This window comes from Salarias fasciatus, chromosome 7, assembly GCF_902148845.1.
Source record: "Salarias fasciatus chromosome 7, fSalaFa1.1, whole genome shotgun sequence".
Classification (NCBI taxonomy): domain Eukaryota; kingdom Metazoa; phylum Chordata; class Actinopteri; order Blenniiformes; family Blenniidae; genus Salarias; species Salarias fasciatus.
Window position 1 is genome coordinate 18,531,691 of NC_043751.1, and position 14,755 is coordinate 18,546,445.

Genomic DNA, 14,755 nt, shown 5'->3' on the forward strand with positions numbered 1-14,755 from the left:
TAACTAACAATTTGGATCCCGCGCGCGGATGAGGCCAATTACTGGACTTAATCTCTCGTAATGTCTGCTTTACGAGTTGAGGCGACGGCAGCGGAGCTCCGAGTCCGCCGGCTGCGCGAATGAGAAGCAACTCCGAGGAGAAGGGACAGGGACGCACTTTGGCTCGGACCAGCCGATCGGAGGACACCATGCACGGACGGCCGGGGTTCACGCTCACTAAGCTGCCCAGTGGCTTTGATTTGGGATTACTGTGACACTGGACGTGTGTTTTTTTTTTTTTTTTTTGGTTTTCTTGCTTTGAAGAGGGAGATTTTTTTTTTTTTTTTTTTTTTTTTTTTTGGAGGGGGGAGTGCGCTTCCCTCTCGCTCCGGTTCCTGCAGGACTCCAGAGAGGAGAGCTCATGCAGCCGCCAAGGTGGGTTTTGTCTCCACTTATTTTCAGTTAAATCATTTGTTTTTTTTAATGCATCAGTCTTGTGTGTTGATCTGTCTTCTTAACTATCGCCCTGGAAAGCCAAATTCCTGTTTTTATGTCACCAATTACTCAGCAGCAGCCGGTCATTACAGAAACCTGCATTCACTTTCCTTGTATTCCTAATAAAACCTCCTGGATTAGAGTTTGATTAAGAAAATCAGTCCGGGTTTATTAGACACATCTCCTTTTCAAACAGCACAACTGAGACTTGAATCTGTTTATAAATGATAATAAATAATTTTGAAAAAACAGGGATGATCACAGGAGCTGTGCAACAGGACAAATGCCCGGACTGTGTGCAGATTTTCACCTTTTAAATCCGATCTTGTGTGACAGCTGTAATTAGAGCAATAAGCGAGCTGTCCATAAAGCCGCAGTTTAATGACAGGTTTGGTTGTCCTCATGATGCCATGTGCGCCTGTGTCATGACTCCAGCGTCCATATCGGAGCTCATAACAAGCGCCATCTGTTGGAAAGCAGGCTCGGTCCCCGTGGCCGTCTGCATGTGAAACGATCAGGAGATGATAAATGAAGACTGTATACAGTCTTTACGCTTAAAGACAGACAGGAGTAGTAGATGTGACTAATATTCTCATATATGTGGAAATGTTGAAGCCGGAGCATTGCGACCCGCCTTGACAGGTGATTTGACAGATTTAGAGCAACACACTGTAAAACGTGGTGTAGTGGATTTATGGAGATGTTGTATTGTTATATTGTGTTGCCTCCACCTGTATTGTACGTGGAGGGCAGGCTGCTCCGGATGTCTCCATTTAATGCTAATTTACAGAAGTCATGTCTGAACGCGGAGGCGGGCTGATCCTTTGAATGAGTCGATGATCAATAGATTGTTCTGCACCAGCTGATGTTTAATTGGGTCAAATTAACTCGAACATGTAACAGAGGTTAGTTACAGTAGAGCAGTGTCTCGACCCTCCTTCAGAGAAATATCATCGTCTTCCTAAATATACCATGTGTGAAACAGCTCCAAAAATATTTTTTTATATATATTTTCCATTTATTTATAGATGTTTTGTCTGACTGTGGTCAAGCTGGAAGATCCTTTTGATTTTGTGAATACCTTCATAAATGGTTCGTCAGTAATTCAGTCAGACTAAATGAACCCTGATAATGTGCTGATCACTGTGTGAGTCTAAATGACATGTAGAGAATTTAATGCTCGATTATGAAGGCATCTGCAGAGAAAATGTCTTAGATGCTACATTACCAATCAAAATTAGACTGTGAGCAAATGATGAACCACTAAATCTATAACATAATGGACGAAAAAAAAAAACTATAAAAGCCTGTCTGCTTCAAATAGTTCAAAATCAAATGTGATCCTTTTAACTGAGCTGAGACACTGAGTCAGGCCTTTTCTTCCTTGATGAATTTCTAATTAAATCTATTATCATCTGATACTTATTCTAATCTATTAATAGGCTGTGCTAATTGGAATAATTACATTCTCCTCATTCAGAATCAGGAATAAATAGGGACGCTTCTAACAAAGAAATGCATGTGGAACCTGAATTCATCCATCACTGGTGCATAGGAAAAAGAACAGTCAGTATTGGTCTCCTTGTCTCTATGCACTTGAATGCATTTTGTAAAAATTATTTATTAATGCCAATTGTCATTTAATCTACAATATTAATGAGATTGCTTCACTTGAACAAGCTTAATTGTTCTCACCATCATTCATTGTTCAGCTTGGTTTATATTGTAAAAAAAACCAATAATGTTGAGAGGAAATGATGATGAACAATGCTCATTTGTCTGCACAGTAACAGCAACAGGTGAATCCATTTGGTCCACGAGCCATGCACACCATCTGTTTTTCACATCTGACGCATTGATTTTGAGGTTTTCCCACCCACCAAAACACTAACACCTGATAAAGATATCAGCATCAAAGCCTTCCAAGTGTTACAGGACATTTTCATTTCGGGGTTTTTGCTGCAGCCATAATAATATCCCTGCCATGCAATCCCCCAAATATTCCAACATTCATCAAAACATTTCACCGAGCAGCTTATACCTTTCAGCCGCGCTCATTCATTTCAGATGTGAAAGGCTGGCGTATTAAGAGTTTGGGAGTGAGTCTACACAGGGGCCACCCTTGTTGAAAACATGTGTAGGCTCAGACCTCATTGTGCGTGAACGTATCCATCACCCACGAGAAGGACAGCAACCACAAAGACATTCACCACACTATGGAAAAATACTGTATGCTGCCAGCTATAACCTGAGCAGGCTGCCATTAGAGTGGCGTTCTGGTCGAAATGGCAGTGAAACACACCGGCAGTGTGTCATCTGTGCTATTGTGATCCAGTCAAAAGAGGGTGTGTGTTGGTGTCATTAAGAGGTGGTGTTCTGCTCGTTTGTGCAATGTGTGTTAAAATCCATTAAACAAACATGCATGAAATGCTTATTTTATGCGTGGGAGGAAAATGTACAGCGCAGTGGAAAGGGAACGCGCTCCTGGCACTTTTCATTCATTCACTGGAGTGTTAATGTATCTGCCTTTGTCAGTGTTGATTCGTTTATGCCTTCATTTCTTGGGGTGGTTTAATCTATGGCTTGAAGTTGTTTTACAAGGTTACTGAGTAAACTATCTCCACAATGCCTTCAATGGACTGCGCTATATGTTGATTGCAGACTTCATTAAAACATGTGGCCTCAAATTTCAGTGTTTTTCCATAAAACTAATCTATTATTTAAATCTAATAAGCTGACAATGAGTTCACATCATGCAACTGCTGTCACAATAGAAGTCAATATGATAATCATGGCTGTAATTAAGAACCTGAAATGATTATTTAAACATGACGACAAGTACAGTTCATACAGTAGAGATGAATAGTAAATGAATATTGCAATTTTTTTTTTGCATCTAGCACACATTTATGAGCGCTATTGCCTTTGGGTATTCCTAATTTGTGAGCTCTTGACTTCTCCAAAAGTTTGACTAAAGCTGTTTCTGTTTATGCATTGGAGCACAGTGGTGGTTACGAGCAGTGTGTTTCCACTGAAACGGTTATATTGTCGACACTAAAGGATCTTACAGCCCTTCAACACCTGTTTTGTCTGCCTTCACTTATCACACAGTATCTATACTCGATATTACACTAAGTTGGAACTATTAGTCAACTTAGTCTTTTGTCAATGAACTTGTTCGATGACAAGTGATTCATTCTCAGCAAATTAGCCCCAAATATTGAGTTGTTCCGCAGTATTAAACATAAGCGATGGATGCTGCTTGGTTAGCACGATAACGATGAACCACATACGAGCTGCTCGGCTCAGAGTCTTCGAAACTATGGTGGGAATTTTTCAAATTATGTTTGACATCTGGTCAACAAAACAATTAGGGCTGGAGCATTCAGTCAATCCTGAAAATTAGACGAGGTTATATGAGGCATGAGGTTTGTGTACAGAAAGAAGGAACCGTATTGGTGCAGAGTACGTCACGTGACGTGACAGAGCTCCAGCCATAGAGCAGCCTGGTCATTCTAAGGCAGCATTTAAATGGAAGGACAGACATTTACTGACATACATCTGATATGTCATTTAATGTAGAGATCCTATCTACAGTTACATTTGTCTGGCATTTTGTCTCATATTATCATACAGCAACATTTAAATAATTTAGATTAATGTAGCACTTCCTGTTTGTAATTTATTCTGTCAAGTGTCCTTTGATTTCATTAATCATATATTCAGTTTTGTAATAAATAACTGAACATGCATCTTAAAGTTCCATTATGAGGGGCTCCAAATTATTTGGGATATTTAAAAAAAAAAATTTCAAGTAACACAATAGCTATTTTGCCAAGTAATTATTCATTCATTCATTCATTTTCCTGGTTGCTTGTCCTTTTCAGGGTCATGGGGGGCTGGAGCCAATCCCAGCTTCATATGGGTCCTGCCCTCGCCCATTTAAAGCCTAATTTAGAGACTAATTAGTGACTTTTAAAACTCGGTTCCTAACTCAGTTACTTTTTTGAAGAAGCAACGATTAACTGCAATTGTAGCAACTATAACTACTTTTTTAAGTAACTTGCCCAGCACTGCTAGCCAAATACACATGAATTAGCACATCTGCTCAAGAATCAACTGTTCCAATGATATGCTGTAGTCAGAAATGTCAAACTATATATTTTTTTCATTTCACGATTCATATGTATTATCTGTGCCACAACTCAAGGAAAACTTTAAAGTTTGAATTTAGAGGATATTACAGCACTAGTTATCCCCCTACTTCACGTGATCTCATTGCTTGCTGTGTCCCATTAATTCTAACCGATGCCAATCCTGGTGTGAAGCAGCCTTTTTCCATTTATATTCTTAAAATGAAATAAAACTCAAACATGAAAATACCTTGAATAGGAAGTTTAGAACTCTTTCAAGAAGAAGTGGATGCTGGAACCAGTGTAAACCAAGAGGAAGACTACACTGGTGTCACTTTTGGGTTCTCCTTCCCATGTTCAGCTCTTGGTGCCCCTGTGCCCCCTCTAAAAAGGTTCTTTGTTCTCTCCTGGTAAAGGAGTACATAAAGGAGTGCACAGTGAGCATGCATTTCATACAGCACCATTGTTGTTGTTTTGTTTTTTTTTTTGTTTAATTCATCAATATCAACTGTATGTTCAAACCAAATTCTCAGTGTACAGAAATTATTTAAATTTCTTAACAGTTTTAGATTACTAGATGTTACAGAAACGCATTACTTCTGAAAGTGCAAATTAAAGAGTTTGAGCAGTTATCCAAAATTGTAAGAATATATTCACAATCTCCAAGTACTGAAGTGAGTAAAATTATATTACAAAATACTCAGTTACAGTGATGTAAGCATCTGTTTCAAGTAAAATAAAGTCCAACTATTCAAAGTAGACAAAAATGACACCATAATGAATTGAGGTACATCTGAAGCTGAAACTTCTGAACTTATTGGCTACAAACAAGCACATCAGAATGTTTGAAGATGAAGTATATAACATAATGGAAAGTTCACTTGAGTATGAGCAAAATCCCATACTTGGAACAGTTAGAAGGATCCTAAGGAGTGTTTGTAATCGATTACTTCCACCTCTGATCATTGCCTCGATCTTAACAATGGATCTCTTGTCTTAATGGTGTCAAACTCGTATCAGTTCAGGGGTCATATACAGTCCAAGTCCACACTGAGTGTGATGGACTGATAAAATAGTCACACAATAACTTTTGGAAAATGACGTCATTTTCAGCCGATGTCATTGGCAGACATGTTTTAAACCATGCAGTTGGCATGTCCGGCCATGAGTTGGTGCTATTTGATTTTGAAATGAAACCACGCACACAGAGAACAACATGCTATAAACTCAACAATGGCCAGTACACACACACACACACACACACACACACACACACACACACACACACACACACACACACACACACACACACACACACACACACACACACACACACACACTCACACTTTTATGGACAGTCAATGAAGTTGGATTGCTACTATCAGTGACTCATCTATAAAACCACCAAGCCCAAGGGAAATATGGACTAGAAGTCATGCCTCTCTGTAGGCCGCCATTGCTGTTATCATGTGTATGTGCAGAACAACCGTTTACTAACACATGCGCAGTAGCAGTTTTTCAGAAAAGTTGTGTTTTGTTCGGAGAATTTTCAACAAGTTTTACTTTGACACACATTTTCAGATGCAATGAAAATATTTTCACATGAAAATGTTATGTCTTCGGGATTTCAGTGTTGTGTTGTCTTCAATGTCTTCTTATTACTGTTACAAAGTAAATGTTTTTTGGTTTTTTGGAGGCGCTTGCGGGCCTGTTTTAGCCCGCGGGCCTGACGTTTGACACCTCTGTATCTGGTTTTGTGGAGGGTTGTAGAATAAAGTCTGCGCATTGAGGTGGAGGAGGAGGAAGAGGAGGAGGAGGAGGAGGTTTAAGAGCAGAACATGCCGCCGTGATTGGCCTCCCCTGCTCGGCCGCGGCGCTCCTCCTCCTCGCGCCCTAAAAAGGCAGCCTGGGAGCCTCGAGCCCGGAGCTCTTCCTTCGCCCTGTCGGCGGGACGAGACGCTGCTGCACGGCACGCGCTAAGCTAAACAAACCAGCTCCTCCGCGAGGCGGCGGCGACATGAGACGACGGGACGGACTCCACGCCTCTTTCTGGGACTTTTTCCGAGCCGGACTGGCCGACCGGAGCTAACTCTTCTCCCCCGCCGCTGTCGTTTGTGAGCAGGGAGAGGAGCGAAGTGCGACTCCGAGCTGGATGGATGGTTATGGGGGAGAGAGGGAGACCCTCGGCGCTTGAAGTGTGCAGAGTCCTGGCCCTGTTTTTCTCGCTCTTCCCCTCCGGTAAGACACATTTCCTTATCAATGAGAGCTGAAGCTTTTTAAAAATCACAGTAAAGCAGTTAAGTTCTGACACTTGTGGACCTGAGAAGTGCGTAAAGTCTGAGAGGAGGAAGTTACAAATACACGAGATTACTATTCACTACATGTAATCGAAATAAGATCGCACTCTTAAATACTCTTCAAACTTTTCAATCAGTCGCCAACAAGTTTTGTTTAAACTTTTAAATAAATTCTGCTTTATTAACATTTAATTATCGTTCGCAAAACCTGCTTTAAAGATCCAGGTGGGGAGATTAAAAGTTACATTTTAATTAAAAAGTGCCAGCGCTTCAGTGCTTAGATTAGGCTTTTGTTTGTTTTGATACGTTTGCTTGAGTTTGATGTGAAAAGCACTTTTACTTCAAACAGCACTTTCACTTGAGTACAAACTCTGGCCCCTCTGGTAATGAAGTCCATTAAACTCAGTGCCACAGCGGTTATAAAAGAGAAAATGTGAAAAGGATCAACTGAAAATGAAGAGTGTTGCAGCTTTCTGAGTTAATCTGATCTATTAGATGAAATATCCCTGATTTTGAGCTCTTCTTGCTGCTGCTGAGACTTTCCTCTTGCTTTGATTGGGGGATGGGGGGGTCACGCTTCACTATTCCACATTAGCCCTGTGAAAGTCTGTTTTTCTCCCAGCCTTCCACCTTGGTTACATGAACTTGCACCGCAGCAGCGGCAACCTTCTACGTTTCAGTAGATTTAATGCCTCGTTTGACAGCACAGTGGCTGCGGCGGCTCACTGTTTCGATGGTGACACCTTCCGAGAGCTCACTCTGCACACCTACAGTCAAACAACAGGGCGATAGTGTGCTGATAGGTGAGAACCAGATGAGTTTATTGCCGTCTATCAAATGTGTGGTAAGTGCAGAGACAGGCTGTGGGGGCTGGGAGAGAACAGCACTGAAGCGTTTCATTTTTTTTCCCCCCCCTAAAGAGAAATATGTTTTATAATGTGACTTCAAAGTTGATACGATTTCCCTCCCTCCCTCCCTCCCTCCCTCCCTTCTTGGAGACACTGGGGGAAACTTCTCACAGCCCATTCAGATAAACACTTTATTAGTTCAAGGTGATCCTACGCAAACATTGCGTCGCAACAGAGCATCCTGAGATATGTTTGAAGAACAATTGTGTTCGGAGTTAGCCGGATGTGGCATCAAAGTTGGAGAAAACAGTCTTTGCCAGAGTAGATTATCAGTAAATGTTAGGAGATTAGGATCTATTATGGCTTCTTTTTTTTTTCTTCTTGAACTTAAGGTAGAAGCAGGCCGATATGAAAGGGAAGCACTTCTATCAGTTAAACAGACCGAAGTTACCTTAGATCCAGGTTAATCTGACCAAGATTTGGACCCAAGTTTGCAGCTATTATATGGTTATATTTGTAATTGTTGTTTTAGACTCGGTTCAGTAAAAACCAGTGGTTTTGAACAATCAGGAGCAGCTTGTGTCTCGCTTGGTTTCTTGTGTTCAGACTGTGTCTCGTTTCTCCCCAACAGTGAGCCTGCAGTGCAAGATCCTCAAGTGCAACTCTGACTTTTGGGCCTCCACCTCAAACTCTGGACCGGAGGAGGATTTCTGCACGGCGCTGCGCGCGTACAACAGCTGCGTGCGCCGGACCGCCCGCACCTGCAGGGGTGACCTGACGTACCACTCCGCCCAGCATGGCATCGAGGACCTCATGGGCCAGCACAACTGCTCCAAGGAGGGGCCCACGTCGCAGCCGCGGGCCCGGACCCCGCTGCCCCCTCCGCCCCCGCCGGTCCTCACCGACAGCCAGGAGCGCTCCGACGGGCCGGAGGTGTGCCACTACGAACGCAGTCTTCCGCGGAACACGGCGCCTCCGAACTACACCCACTGCGGCTTCTTCGGGGACCCGCACCTCCGGACGTTCGGCGACGACTTCCAGACGTGCCGGGTGGAGGGAGCCTGGCCGCTCATCCACAACAAATACCTGTCCGTCCAGGTGACCAACACCCCGGTGGTGCCAGGGTCTGTAGCCACCGCCACGAGCAAGGTAAACGCCTCTGCCACCGTATTCATGTGATTACAGGACGGCCTCGGCTTCACATTCGTCCATTCACAGTTTGCTCTTTCAAAACATAGTAGTTATGAAACACAGCTAGATATATAAATTTATAGCTCCCATTGAAGTCATTGCCCCTTTCTTTTTTACAGCCTTAAAGTAAAACATCCAGGTGTCCTTGTCATGAGAGGTTTAATGGATAACTCTTGTTTTTACAATGGTAGTAAAATGTTATCATACTGGAACAAGAAGGAAGCTACACTTGGGATTCTTCCTTCTTCAGATGGTTTCAAGACTGATTGTTTCATTTACTTATTAAGCAACAGATTGTATCGTCTTGGCCGATGGAGTCTTAATCAATAAATCAAGAGGAGGTTTTTTTTTTTTTCCATTTTGCAATAATATCGACAGAAATGTCATCTACAGCCTAAAAGTGGAAAACTTTAATCTTAACCAATACTTTTAAAAGTTTACTAAGTATTCTCATTGCATTTCTTTAAGTGGTGAGATAGTAGTGTTAACACATCACCATACAATATTTAGTCCTTCTGTCATACTATATCATGTGTTATTAGGTCGAAAGTTGATAAACATGTCTCTACTGTTGTCACCTGTTGTATGAATAATATGGTGCTACAATTTCTTCACGTTTTTTAAATGAAATCATCGAAAACAGTGTTTGTGTCAGTTTAAGACATTGAAAGCAAACATTTTGATGTAATTTTTTTCACATTCAGAAAATCCACTCTTACTTTTTCCACGTTTTCGGTTTTTGCTATTTAATTCATCGCTTAACTGAAAATAAAAGGAGTGAAATGACTTGTAACCAAATATGGTAATTTTCCTTACGAAGGATTAGGAAAAACACCGTGACTGGCAAGCTTTGCTAATTTTGTGACGTTGACTACAAGTAATTTAAAAAAAAAAAAAAGAAATTCTCTGTCACATTCCTTGTTTCGTGCTGGCCGGGTTTTGGCTCCTCCGCCGGCGTCTGCAGCACCGGGTCGGTGGCTGTCGAGCTGCAGCAGAGTCTGACGCCGCTGGTGTAACTGTATCTGCACGTCTCTGATTTTCTGCGGCCTGACGGTGAGAGCCGCTGCAGGGCCGCCTCTCTGTCAGACCCTGGATTCTGGTTAGTGTTTGGACCGGTTCCATCATAACAGATCAAGAAGCTGAGCCCAGCGCCGATCGCAGAGATCTTGATAAGCCTTATAAATGATATGTTAGTATTAAAACAGCAGTGCTTCGTCAAATGTTAATATGGGACTCCATTTTCATGCGAGCTCAGCCTGATGTTTGGCCTACTTAGAGCTCGGCGCTGGCGGAACACGGTAAATGGTGTTTCTGCGTGAGCCGTACGAGAGATTTCTCTCCGTCAGCAGTGTCATTATTTGTGTTTTGTTTAATGGTGCACCGGTTAGTTTGGATGTCAGCCTCAGAAATGGCTTGCAGTAAACTGGAGGCCATCAGCTTGAGCTGGCCCACATTTGGCAGCGTTTCAGCAGGAATGGATGTGAACCTCCTTCACTCCGTCTGAGTACTTCTCTCATGATTCTCCACCGAGGTATAAGAGGACTTTGTCCTTAATCACATTTGTCCAAACTGCAATTTTCTGTAATCAAGGCCCGTAATGATGCTCTATTAAGCGTTTGTGGTCTTTTTTTTAAGCTTTTAACATAATTACATTTTTATTCTGCTATTCTTGGAAGCAAATGAGACAGCTTTTTAAAAAGATTGTGACTCCGGACAAAGAGAAAACAAAGCGGCAGCCTGTGCCACCTGTGCAAACAAGGCCCTTCTGGTAAAGGATCTGCATTAGCGCAGCTCTGCATGGGTACGCTGCTCTCCCCACAGCAAATAACACTGTCTGCCTATTTCCATCTTTGTACCGATGGAGCGATAATGCTCCATCGGGTTTTTTTTTTTCTCCTTTTGTTTGCTTTCATTAAACGTTTTAAGAAACGAAGCAGGGACAAAACAAGTCGATGTAGGTGGAAACTGTTTGCTGACGGGTAAAAGAGCTGGTGCAACAAATGAATTGTCAAGCTGATGGAGTATCCCCCCCTTCCATGTCAACGTCTCAAGCAGGCAGCCATCAGAGTCCCCCGGCTGTCCCGGCATCAGACAATGGCTCATTGGTGTCCCGATGAAACCAAGCTTACAGAGTCCTGAGCAAGACTCACTTAATTAGCCGCAGAGTATATCGCTCCGTCCTGGCCCGGCGCCACTCCCTGGAGCATAGTTTTGGGGGTTCACGGGCAGGTTTTTCACTGCTATGAATGGCTCGTCTTTGTGTCTGCAGACTGAGGCCTGATTTTACATGGCCGGGACTCGTGTTTTTTGAGGGCGTTTACCTTGGCCTCCCCAGTGTTGAGCCAGCCCTGAAATGTGACACTTAAGTGAGACGCCGGGGTCGATGGCACACACTGCACAAAGTTGTGCTTCATGCAAATGTTCGAGCACTTTCGCTTTTAATTCGGATGTTTACGTTTACTGGAGTTCAAAATGCAGGACTTTGGAAAAGTTAGAGACAAGTGTGTGAAAAAAAAAAAAAACAGAACAAAACAAGGGACTGTCAAAAGTTTGTCGTCAATATTTGGTGCGACCACTGCTTCTGTAACTCCAGATGTCTTCTGGGTGATCTATCTGGGCTCAGGACTCTGGAGGGTCCACAGCGTCCGTCACTGGACTCATTGCTCTTCGTTTTATAGCTTGATGGTGTTGATTGGATGTTTGGGATTCTGCTTCAGAAGTTTCAGCCAATCACACGCTTTGATAGTAGCTGCATGTGGCTCTGCGCTCCGTGGAGCTTTCTCAAAACGATGAGTAAATCTGATTCACTCTGATGCACAGCAAACAGTCTTTCAAAGGGACTCTTTATCTCGCAGCTCCAGGTGACAAACGTGACACTTAATTAAAATCTGCTGATAAACCTTGAGTTTGTAGCCGCGCCGCTCAGGAAGCCCAGAATAAACTCTCGTTCTCCGTCTGTTCTTCCGCAGCTGACAATCATCTTCAAGAACTTCCAGGAGTGCGTGGACCAGAAGACGTACCACGCCGAGACGGACGAGCTGCCGGCCGCGTTCGCCGACGGCTCCAAGAACGGAGGGGACCGGCACGGCGCCAACACCCTGCGCGTGGTGGAGAAGGTTCCCGGGCAGCACGTGGAGATCCAGGCCAAGTACATCGGCACCACCATCGTGGTGCGGCAGGTGGGCCGCTACCTGACCTTCGCCGTGCGGATGCCCGAGGAGGTGGTGAACTCGGTGGAGGAGGACGACGACCAGGACCTGTACCTGTGTCTCCACGGCTGCCCCGTCAACCAGCGCATCAACTTCCGGAGCGTCAGGGCCCGGGCGGCCGAAGCCCACGGCTCGGGCCGGAGCAGGAGCGGCGGCGGCGGCGGCGGCTTCACCAAGCAGTCGGCGAGGGCCAAGTGCAAAGAGCGCCTCCCGGTGGAGGACGTGTACTTTCAGTCGTGCGTGTTCGACCTCATCTCCTCCGGAGACATAAACTTCACCATGGCGGCCTACTACGCCTTCGAGGATGTAAAAACGCTCCACTCCAACAGCAAAAGACATCACATCTTCGACAACGACTCCTTACTGGGCGGCGCGGCGCCGCGGGGCAGAGATTTACTCCCCGTCCTTCTCCTCAACCTGCTAGCCGTCGTGTTGTGGCGTGAGTGTTGCACAGTTCACCTATAGTCTCTTCACAACGGTATCCTCATGGTGTGTGTGTGTGTGTGTGTGTGTGTCAGTGAGTGTTTGAGTGTGTCGTATGCCGGCTCCCCTGATCGTCGGTCTAATCAGAGGAGCTCCCCACTCTCCCTTCTCCCGCCTATCATCGCACGTATTTAGCTGGTTGGTGGGACTTTTCCTCTGAAGGGAGCAGCAGTGACAGAGCCCCGCCCCCCCCCAGCTGCCCCCCCCGGGAGCTCAGGATATCCACCTGGGATTAAATCCCACATTCTCATCAGGGCGGCATGCCGATGGGAAGCCGGACAAGATGATCTTTTGCAGAAAGAGGAGTTCGCTGATCCCCCCCCCTTCCTCCCCCCTGAACCCCCCCATTGGTGCCAAGCCAGTGAAGCTTTCTGTGGCTCATGTGGCGAAGCGAGAGGACCTGACAGGGGCTTTTGTTAACCTTAGGCCAAGAGCAGCTCTATGTTTGATTAGTTTCCAGCTCTGGAAAAGCCTGAGCCTTTTTGGAGGAAACACTCAGCCAAAAGGATGTCAGAGCAGCGTCTCCAGTTGTCTGCTGTGGAGATTAAAGGGTCATATTGTTACTGTGTGTGCGCGTGTGTGTGTGTGTGTGTGTCGTTGCAATATGTGTGCAGAATTCAGAATCTGTGGTTAATTTAGTGTTTGTGGGTGCATAACGTTTCCAGAGAGGAGATAACGAACCTCCAGGAGGAGAAATGTTCAGTGTTGCAATCAGAACGAGAACAGAAGAAGCTATTCCAGCCAGTTTGAATGAGCTCCATCAGCCAGGAGCAGATTCTAAAAAAAGGAACCGATTTAAAATAATCTCTTTTCATCTATCCGTCACTTTCAGGATCATACAATCCTTTCCTCCCTTTTGTCGGAGCGGACATGTAGATCACACAGTGTTTGTTATGTGAATGTAGCCAACAACAGAGCAAAAGAACAAACTTCCTAAAGGGTACCCGGTGCGTTTACAGATCACTGATCAGCCGGTCCAGTCAGCCAACCCTGAGACCATTCTGTGAATTCAAAGCTCGAGTCATTGCCGTCGATGCTGTTTGTACTAGCTATAAAGACGTCGGCTGGAGTCCGTTTCGTCTCTGAGGACGGGCAGCGCGCTGACCCGGCCGCGGTCCAGCGAGCAAACGATAAGCACATGTCTGCAGACCTGATTTCATGGCTTCAGTCGTTGCCAAAGAACAAGCCCATGTGCCAACATCTCCACCGCGACTGACTTCTCACCTTCGGTCTTCCAGCCGTCTGCATTCAAAAGGGGTTGTTAACTGTACATAACGCGCGTTTTGCGGGTGAATCTGAGGCGCTGCAGTAACCCGTACTGTACCAGCAGGCTCGGTTTCACTTTCTGCAGTCTCACTTCTACTTTTCTTGCATTTCACGATCGCGCTTATCCGTCTGAACTCTTGGCTCTCAGCTGCCGGATCTGTTCGTGCGCAAACCATCCCTGTAGATACGGTCGCTACCGGGGCTCGGTTCGATGGTCATTTATCCTTTACACTGAAGTATTTGGGCAGGCCTGACTCCTGCTAGTCACAATATGTATTGGTGCAGTTTGACAACAATAACTTAAAAGAGAGAAAAAAAAAAAGCCTAACAAACATGATTGTAACATTGAATCTTGTGTTAATAGATGTAATTTGTATTGTGTGTTTTGCAGTATACAGTTGGAAAATGTGTAATGTGAGATTGTACATACGTTTGGTGCATTGTTGAGTTTGAATTTGTATAATACTAGTTGTGTTTTTGAATTTATCACTCCAGTTTTTTGTACATGAGTTGTTTCGGTGAATGTGAACTTTTTATTTGAAAAGGGACTCTTTCTTGCAAAAACGTGAGCAACACAGAACCAGAAACGTTTAGAAAACGTGACTGATTAAGGTCACATGACTCATGAAAAGAGAGAGAGAGAGAATAAAGGAATAATGTTCTGGGATGCTCATGTTTTTGAGTCTAAAGCACTTTATGTTCTTTTTTTTCATTTAGCTCTTATTTTTTGTTTGACTTGTAATTGTTTAAAGAAATTAAAAAAAGAAAAATAGCTGAATGGGAAAATGCCAGAAAGATCAAACTGTTGTATGTAAATCAAATGTGGTCCCACACTCCAGCTGTTTATAATGTAA

The 14,755-nt window shown here is 44.1% G+C and overlaps 1 protein-coding gene across 1 annotated transcript; it reads left to right on the top strand.

The window, feature by feature from the left end:
- Positions 1-400: 400 nt before the first annotated feature.
- On the top strand, positions 401-14,466 carry rgma (repulsive guidance molecule BMP co-receptor a). The gene is made up of 4 exons (XM_030096396.1): positions 401-414; positions 6,730-6,845; positions 8,384-8,901; positions 11,913-14,466. The coding sequence occupies exons 1-4, from the start codon at positions 401-403 to the stop codon at positions 12,615-12,617; spliced, it is 1,353 nt and encodes a 450-aa protein (XP_029952256.1). The 3' UTR covers positions 12,618-14,466.
- The last annotated feature ends 289 nt before the right edge of the window (positions 14,467-14,755 follow it).